This window comes from Leiobunum rupestre, chromosome 9 (genome assembly GCF_980474605.1).
Source record: "Leiobunum rupestre chromosome 9, qqLeiRupe1.1.hap1, whole genome shotgun sequence".
Taxonomy (NCBI): domain Eukaryota; kingdom Metazoa; phylum Arthropoda; class Arachnida; order Opiliones; family Sclerosomatidae; genus Leiobunum; species Leiobunum rupestre.
Window position 1 is genome coordinate 17,605,535 of NC_143392.1, and position 9,791 is coordinate 17,615,325.

At 39.4% G+C, this 9,791-nt stretch overlaps 1 protein-coding gene across 1 annotated transcript; it reads left to right on the plus strand.

The window, feature by feature from the left end:
- The first annotated feature begins 8,009 nt into the window (after positions 1–8,009).
- Positions 8,010–9,638, plus strand: LOC149926740 (uncharacterized). Its single transcript, XM_090157744.1, has 2 exons — positions 8,010–8,049; positions 8,170–9,638. The coding sequence occupies exons 1-2, from the start codon at positions 8,010–8,012 to the stop codon at positions 9,546–9,548; spliced, it is 1,419 nt and encodes a 472-aa protein (XP_090013870.1). The 3' UTR covers positions 9,549–9,638.
- Positions 9,639–9,791: the final 153 nt, after the last annotated feature.

Below are 9,791 nucleotides of genomic sequence, written 5' to 3' on the forward strand. Positions count from 1 at the left end.
CTTTTACTAGTTGGCTTAGGTTTAGTAGCCAGCTCGGCTTGTTTTCGCAGTGCCTCTTCGACATATGGTGCTTCTCTCAACTTCATGTTCCGCGACAATCTCGGGTGCACTAGCTCTGGCAGCAACGCTTCGTTGTAGAAGCGCGTCAACTTTGGAATCACATTGACGCAGAATTCCTCGTCATAAGCAATTCTTTCAATATTGCACTGGTTTGGGCTCCACAATACAAAATCGCAAAACTGTCGACCAGTACAATATAATTGGAATTGAATCTACAAATAAAAAAATAAATTTGTATATTCTCGGTATTTTAAAAATAACCTATTTCTGCAATACCTGATAAAAGTAATCGTGCTTTCGTTTGAGTTGGAGTGATTCATCTGCTTGAAGCGCGGAGCAAAACGTACTTCCCTTAGCAGATGCCAATGACTCGAAGGTGGCCTCTTCCGCTGTTTTAGGGCACTTAACTTCTAAGAGAACCTGATCTCCAACAAGGCCATCAGGAGAAGCCGCCAGAAAACCAATGTTTCGTTCAACAAAAAGGCCTGCCTTTTCCACGGATATAAAACCTCTAAGTTTTCTGTACTTTTCTACCGCATTTTTTTCATTTTCTTTTCCATACTGCATGGCTGGTGTATTTACCGGATTTGGGTAAATAATGCTTTTCACAAGCCTCGTAACAGACGTGGTGTCTCTCATTTTTGCGATTTGGCCAACCATGGAAGCTGTGAGTCGTTTCCTCCTTTCTTCAACCCACTCATCGCAAACAGACTGTTCCTTCGTTCTTTTCTCCAAGTCCGATATTTCGGATGTGGACAATTTCAGCTTCTCTAGGAACTCTTGTTTCAGCTCTTGAAATTTATCCGCTTCATGATCTGGCTGCTGAGCGCTCGGTCCGTAGTCGATCTCTACTGTTGGGGCGGCCATGGTTCTAAGAACTTTTCGGTGCGTTCTAGCTTCAGTAAACGCCAAACGTTTTCTGGTGTCTTGACGCTTCTTCGAAAGTTTGGACACGTACCGTTTTAAAATTGTGGATGGACTTTTTTTTCGAAGGATTGTTTCCAGGTTTTCTGGTGGAACTCACTTCCGTAAAGTTGGCTTAGACCAGCCCCCGCCGATCTCCTGTTCATCGCTCCTCTGTGTGATCTAAAAAACTGTTTGTGGCCGATAAACTTGGATAACAACTGCATGTAAGTCTCAGCGGCATTGCTGGTCTGGTTATGTAGCATGGCGTCAGCTTTAGTCACGAGATATTGCAAAGACGAATATATTGCGGTTTTCAGGGAGACTGGCATCGACTGGAATAGATTAATGGTAGTCGCTTTATATTTGATAGGGTTGCAAAAGCTTGGGCAACAGTTTGAATGATTTCCAAACACGTGTTTTGGCCCATTCAGCAACTCTTTCTTTAAATCAGAGGCGTTCTTTCCATTTTCCGCGTTCCTCCTGATGGCTTGACGAGCAGCGGCGGTAAGACGATTAATCCTCGATTTGCTCAAGAGTTTTGCATTCTGTCCTGTTTTGGCGATCTTGTGCAGTGCCGATGTATAGCACTTGACTGCGTGGTTTGCGCACTCGATTTTCCGAACGTCTCTTCCGTAGCTAACTTTTTCCAAAATGTTTTTGTAGACACTCGAATCACCGTCCCCGATTACCCTTTTGTATCTCAAACCGTGCATCGCTTCGCTCTTGTTAAAGCCTTCCACTATGATATCTGGTTCCATGGCTCCAGACGATCCAGACCAATTTCTATAGCATACATGCTCGATGGGCTTTTATTTTTTGGCTGCCGTAACACAAATACTACAGTATTTATTTCTAACCCCTAAGAACAAAATCTTTTTTGTTCTTGCCCCGATTATTACTGCAACGCCAGATTTTGCAGTAAAACGATGTCCGTAACTTCTTTGGCACCAGCCACCGTCTACAATCACCGTGATATGGGGTACGCCGTCAGCATCCAACATCTCCGGCCTCTAATGCCAGACGATATTCTTCTTCGCCCGCTTCTTGGATGGCCTTGCTCAGTGAGGACGACCAATACTAAATAAATGTGATGTTCATTAGACCTAATGATTTTATCACGCTTAGACAACCGAATCAAATACCTTTCCAACTTTCATTTCACTGCTAATAAATGATTTGAAACTCAGCGAAGGCACTCCCAAGACACTAAAGATTTCGTCTTGCTGAGCGTGTCCGGCTCCAACTGAAGTGAAAGCCCAAACTACTGACTTATTTAGAGATGGTTTATCTCCCTTTATTGGGATTGGATCGGTTTTTACGCATTTTGTTTCTGAACATTTGTCGCATTTGAACCAATATTTGCTCACTAAACCATACCTAAAAACAAAACCTTTTTATATTAAATTTTTGGTTCAAATCCTCATTGTTTAGTTTTGGTATATAAATTTGTATACATTTATTCACAAAAGTACAATAAAAATATCGATTTACCTAACTTCTTTTTCAAAAACCATAATTCCTCGATATTTGCATTCGTTAGAATGAGCAGCTATTTTCCAAATTTCAGACGTATAGTGCCGGCCTCTAAAAATATCGGAGGCACCGATCGGACCGTCGTAAAATAGAATTTTCGCATCTATATTAGGGGAAAATTTCCACTGTCGAGAACTGGAAACCCTGTTCCTGCGAATTGCCGGCGGGTAAATTATCCGCGAAAATATATAAGTTACTCCACAAAGAAAATGACTCGTAATTTCTATAAGAAATACCTCTACCAATACAAAATATGACATAATTCATTAATAAAGGTAGGCGCAAGATCAATACTTCCTTTTAGTTTTGTTCTATTATGAGGATGCGTAGCAGCATATGAGTATTATTATGTTTGAATATTTAAAGCTAAGCCTTGGTCAGGCAGCGGCCTAACCCACTGAGGAATGAGAAACCATTTTCTTTATTTACAATTTACATAAGCTATGAAATACAAGTAACCTATTTTGATACCCTTCGGCGACACCGCGGAATAACTTCTCAATTATTTTAATATTTGTGCGCAGTTTTACACAATTACCCTTAAATTATATTCCTTAAAAAACGTCTTTTCTGCACTTCAGCCCAATCTACAACCGGGTAACCAACGACGAACAGCTTGTGTTACGACATATTATTTCCGATTCGAAATTTGAGATGCTGCTAATATCCTTAGTAGCCGATAACAAATATTTTACCGCCGTAATTTCGCCGGAATTGGTTTTTCAAACGAAACTTTTGGAATGAAAAAGGACTACACGACAAACTAAAAAAATAAATAAATACTAAACTAAACAACGTATATAAAAATAGATGGCGCTAGCGCTACCATATTATCAATAGTAGTAGCATCAAATAGCAAGATCTAGATAATATTAACGGATTTATTAATAATAATTACAACTATACAATAAAATTTAATATAAAAATAACATAGATAATAACGGGTTTATTATCGTTAAGTATAAATTTGTAGGATAATAATTTAATTAACTTAAAAATAAATGATATATCCAAATGTTTCGTTTTGGAAAGATTAAATATTTTAATGAGTACTATTTTATTGCTTAAATTGAGATAATGAATAAATTTACTTTAGAAATACCCCCATTTAAAACTATTATTGTTTGATATTAATTGTTCAGATAACAAAATAATTCAAAGTTGTTCTAGCTAGAGGTCGGGGACGGTTAATCATTATCCATGATTAAATTCCTTTTTTTCGGGAAAAAAATGTAAACAAAGAAATTTACCGGTTAATATTTCGGAAAATGAATAAAAAACATGTATTATTCGTAAAATTTGAGCTTTTTATCGAAAAAAAACCTCGTTTTTCCGATAAATTTTACAAATTTATCAAAAAATTAATCGGATAATACAGAAATATAAATTACTGATCAAAACGTTTTACGAATAATTTTGAAAGCTTTATCTATTGAATAAAAGTTAACCATCCCCGACCTCTAGTTCTAGCTAAAAACGTGCACATGGTTTTTGGAAAAAAAAACCTGTTAAATTAATACCTGTTTTTACCTCTCCGAGGGGACAAAGTCCCCTAGGAGGGGTTATACAACGACCGTGTCTGTCTGTGGGTCGGTCTGTGGGTGGGTCTGTGGGTGGGTCTGTGGGTGTGTCTGTCTGTCAGTACTGCGAACGCGTTCGCATTTTCGGTGCAAAGTGTAATCACTGCGTACGCAGTTTCTCAAAGGGTTGGCAAAACCACCGTGTGACGGTGAGCGTTAACGGGTGCATTTGCGGTTTGGTTTGGATGGTGTTTTTTCGCTCACCGTCGTGACGGTTTGGTGTATTACGGTTTTTGTAATGTTTATGCGTAGGTTGTGAGTGTTGAATTTGTTGTGTTTGTGTTCTGATGGATGTGCATGTTGAGTCTGTTGTGTTTATATGGGCGTTTTCTCTCCAACTTCTTCTTAATGACTTTGGGACGGACCGAGTGCTGAGTGTAATGCTACCTCTCAACGTCCAATGGCAGGGTTTCCACCAGTTGTACACGGTATTCGTCTTAGTATCAATTTGCGATCGCATCGGGCGGGATTTGAACCTGAGACCTCCTGATTGACAGGCGGACGTTCTACCACAGAACCACCGACACTTGTTACGCCTTATTGAAAATTAGACCTTCAGCTTTATCGGAAGCGTATTTAATAGAGTACGAAATTTTGGTTTAATTGAAATAGAATTGAAATTGAAATTATTGCATCGAAGAAATTCTAATTTAGCGTTTCTCTATTGATTAAAAACAAATGCGCCACCCAAGTTTCGAACCCAGACCATTCGGCTTGGCAGTCGAGCGCTCTACCACAGAACCACCGATAGCTGCTTAGATTCACTGAAATTAAGACAGGCATCGTAAGCATAATAGGTAATAAAGTCTTTTTTTATTAATGAATTTATGAAGGCCTAATCTGGTATTTTTTAAAGGTTAAATCTTGTTTTAGCGCAGTCAGCCGAGATTAGAGGGTTAAAGGGTAGACCCTGTGGGTGGTCCACTTTCTTAACGACCTATATATAGTTCTGTTAATTCAAAGGAGATAATTTAACGTTAATTGCTTTAAAAGCTGGCGGTTAGTCAAGTGGCTCTCTGTGCTTTGTTGATGGTAAGGTTTTTGCTTCTTGTAAATACATTTGGTGTGGATATTTGGATATCTACGATTTCTAACGCAGTCAATGATTTCTTGGGTGTGCGAGTCATTATATGATATTGGAAATTGGACGGCATTGGTCTTTTTCATGTGGTATGCGTCACAACGTCAACAGGAAGTGAACGAGTCGTCCACTACCAGATATCTACGGTATCTTCATCAAGGGCGAGTGTTGAAATAAAATGAGCGTTAAAGATGCGGCAAGTATTTCGTAAGCGAGTAATTCCAAAAAGCCTCTGTAGATATTTCTTTCATTAAAATTTGCTTCGTATTATATTTAACTGATGAACTTGTTCTGTAAAAGGGTTTAATTCAATTGTGCATTGTTATAGTACGTCTAACTTACTGTTGTAACTACTTAACTTATGATATTCTGAATAAATTAAAATTGGTCGTTTCGTCTCAATTATTTTAATTATAATTAAAATTTTATACCGGGCGGGATAGAAATGGATTAATATTTTTAACAAATAACTCTAAATTGCGGAGATATATCTTTAAGGGTTATCTCGAGAAATTAATACCACTAGGGACAATTCTACCGAGGAGAGGTATATTTTGGCTTGCCAACTTGTTATTATTATAATCTTATTCAATATTTTTACCTCTCCGAGGGGACAAAGTCCCCTAGGAGGGGTTATACAACGACCGTGTCTGTCTGTGGGTCTGTGGGTGGGTCTGTGGGTGTGTCTGTCTGTCAGGACTGCGAACGCGTTCGCATTTTCGGTGCAAAGTGTAATCACTGCGTACGCAGTTTCTCAAAGGGTTGGCAAAACCACCGTGCGACGGTGAGCGTTAACGGATGCATTTGCGGTTTGGTTGGGATGGTGTTTTTTCGCTCACCGTCGTGACGGTTTGGTGTATTACGTTTTTGTAATGTTTATGCGTAGGTTGTGAGTGTTGAATTTGTTGTGTTTGTGTTCTGATGGATGTGCATGTTGAGTCTGTTGTGTTTATATGGGCGTTTTCTCTCCAACTTCTTCTTAATGACTTTGGGACGGACCGAGTGCTGAGTGTAATGCTACCTCTCAACGTTCAATGGCAGGGTTTCCACCAGTTGTACACGGTATTCGTCTTAGTATCAATTTGCGATCGCATCGGGCGGGATTTGAACCCGAGACCTCCTGATTGACAGGCGGACGTTCTACCACAGAACCACCGACACTTGTTACGCCTTATTGAAAATTAGACCTTCAGCTTTATCGGAAGCGTATTTAATAGAGTACGAAATTTTGGTTTAATTGAAATAGAATTGAAATTGAAATTATTGCATCGAAGAAATTCTAATTTAGCGTTTCTCTATTGATTAAAAACAAATGCGCCACCCAGGTTTCGAACCCAGACCATTCGGCTTGGCAGTCGAGCGCTCTACCACAGAACCACCGATAGCTGCTTAGATTCACTGAAATTAAGACAGGCATCGTAAGCATAATAGGTAATAAAGTCTTTTTTTATTAATGAATTTATGAAGGCCTAATCTGGTATTTTTTAAAGGTTAAATCTTGTTTTAGCGCAGTCAGCCGAGATTAGAGGGTTAAAGGGTAGACCCTGTGGGTAGTCCACTTTCTTAACGACCTATATATAGTTCTGTTAATTCAAAGGAGATAATTTAACGTTAATTGCTTTAAAAGCTGGCGGTTAGTCAAGTGGCTCTCTGTGCTTTGTTGATGGTAAGGTTTTTGCTTCTTGTAAATACATTTGGTGTGGATATTTGGATATCTACGATTTCTTGGGTGTGCGAGTCATTATATGATATTGGAAATTGGACGGCATTGGTCTTTTTCATGTGGTATGCGTCACAACGTCAACAGGAAGTGAACGAGTCGTCCACTACCAGATATCTACGGTATCTTCATCAAGGGCGAGTGTTGAAATAAAATGAGCGTTAAAGATGCGGCAAGTATTTCGTAAGCGAGTAATTCCAAAAAGCCTCTGTAGATATTTCTTTCATTAAAATTTGCGTCGTATTATATTTAACTGATAAACTTGTTCTGTAAAAGGGTTTAATTCAATTGTGCATTGTTATAGTACGTCTAACGTACTGTTGTAACTACTTAACTTATGATATTCTGAATAAATTAAAATTGGTCGTTTCGTCTCAATTATTTTAATTATAATTAAAATTTTATACCGGGTGGGATAGAAATGGGTTAATATTTTTAACAAATAACTCTAAATTGCGGAGATATATCTTTAAGGGTTATCTCGAGAAATTAATACCACTAGGGACAATTCTACCGAGGAGAGGTATATTTTGGCTTGCCAACTTGTTATATCTACTATATAACGATGAAAATAAACATTTTCGAAACAGTGTTCACCAAAACCTCGTTATAGTCATTTACTCAGTCATTCATCCTGCTTAGGATTCTCCCACTTCGTCTCCCCTAGCTTACTCGTTAGACTCACCCCAATTCAGGGTCTGGGATTCTGAAAATAGACACGAACATTAATAGAAAATCCGTATAAACAGTTAAAAGGCTTATAAAATCTTATTTAAATAATTTCCTAACCAAGGCCCAGTTTAAATATCCTTCCTATTAGTTATCAAAATTTAACAACTCGTGCCTTTTTCAATTTTAAATTGAACGAGATAGCTTAATTATTATTTTTTCCTTTATTTCGCCTATTTTGTTTCCATTATTTGACCTCAAATTACCCTGGCTCCTCTGGTGTCAGTCAACAATATTTAATTTCATTCATCTCTTTCAGAAGGGGTGACCGCCGAATCCATTTCGTTGTTGGTAATCTTGGAATCTTGTTTTGCTACAAATCCTGCCAGTCGTAGCAGCGAGACAGATTCCTCACTCTAAAAGAGACATCGCGCAGAACTCTAAGCGTCAAAGTGGCAAAATGAGCAGCCGAGAAGAGAAGAAACACAAGTGCACTGAGTGCGACTATGCCACGAACCAAAAGGAACATTTTATTTTTCACAAAAGAAAACATACCGGCGAGAAACCTTTTAAATGTGACCAATGTAATTTCGCATCTGCCGTAAAAACCTATTTGAAAGCCCACAAAAGAAAACACACGGGCGAAAAACCCTATCAATGTGACCAATGTAATTTCGCATCTGCACATAAAACCTCTTTGACTGTCCACAAAAGAACTCACACGGGTGAAAAGCCCTTTCAATGTGACCAATGTAATTACGTGTGTGCACAAAAAACCAATTTGGCTATCCACAAAAGAACACACACGGGCGAAAAACCCTTTCAATGTGACCAATGTAATTTCGCATCTGCCGTAAAAACCTATTTGAAAGCCCACAAAAGAAAACACACGGGCGAAAAACCCTTTCAATGTGACCAATGTAATTTCGCATCTGCACATAAAACCTCTTTGATTGTCCACAAAAGTAAACACACGGGCGAAAAACCCTTTCAATGTGACCAATGTAATTTCGCGTGTGCACAAATAACCAATTTTGCTATCCACAAAAGAACTCACACGGGTGAAAAGCCCTTTCAATGTGACCAATGTAATTACGTGTGTGCACAAAAAACCAATTTGGCTATCCACAAAAGAACACACACGGGCGAAAAACCCTTTCAATGTGACCAATGTAATTTCGCATCTGCCGTGAAAACCTATTTGAAAGCCCACAAAAGAAAACACACGGGCGAAAAACCCTTTCAATGTGACCAATGTAATTTCGCATCTGCACATAAAACCTCTTTGATTGTCCACAAAAGTAAACACACGGGCGAGAAACCTTTTCAATGTGACCAATGTAATTTCGCATTTGCACAAAAATACCATTTGAATATTCACAAAAGAACTCACACAAGAGACAAACCATCTAGATGTCCAACGCGTGGATACCAGGCCAGATACGATAAAGCGCGTCACGTTCAGAAGGCAAGGTTACACAAGTGCCCAATTTGCGACCACAACCTCGCCACGAAACGAACTCTCCGAGCTCACCTTCGAATTCATGGTCTTCCTGCAAACCGAAGTGACCCTTCGACTAGTCACGAACCAGATCCACGACCCCGAACATCACGACTACGGCTGATTGAGAGCCTTTGTCGGCAATGGGGAATTATTCTTTGCTCGGTGCAGCTACGACGCCTGACAAATGAAGAAATTCATTCCTGCACCGTAAAAGCCGACTCCGCCCCCGTCGTACAACCTGAAATTCCCGACCCTGAGGCGAACCCAACCGCCACCCTACTCGTTAAGAGGGAAGTGGTCCCTTGCACTGAAAGCCTCGCAGTCGATATCAGCGCCATCAAAGAAGAGCCCTTTTATGACTTCCTGGACATTGTGGGTGTTCCGTCAGTCGTCAAATTAGAAGAGTTGGGACATCGGCCAAATGGGGAAAATAACCAGAGTGTCTCAATGAACGCGGACACTCTTGTTGTCATAACTGACCGTAGATGGCAGTAGCCATGCCAATTTAAATTTACTCCTTTCGAGAAGCGAGGGGATCCACTCAACAACCCCCCTTTCTTCTCGAAGAGAAAGACAGTTCTAGAATTCACACGGAAGAGAGCGGACATCCCTCTCTATCCAAAGTTTGTATTTTCTTAATTCGTAAAATAAATTTCGCGTTAGTCTTACCTTGCAAAGTTAATTGATTTCGCGCACACAATAAAATTTCTGTTTAAATAATTGCTCTCCCAAAACGAG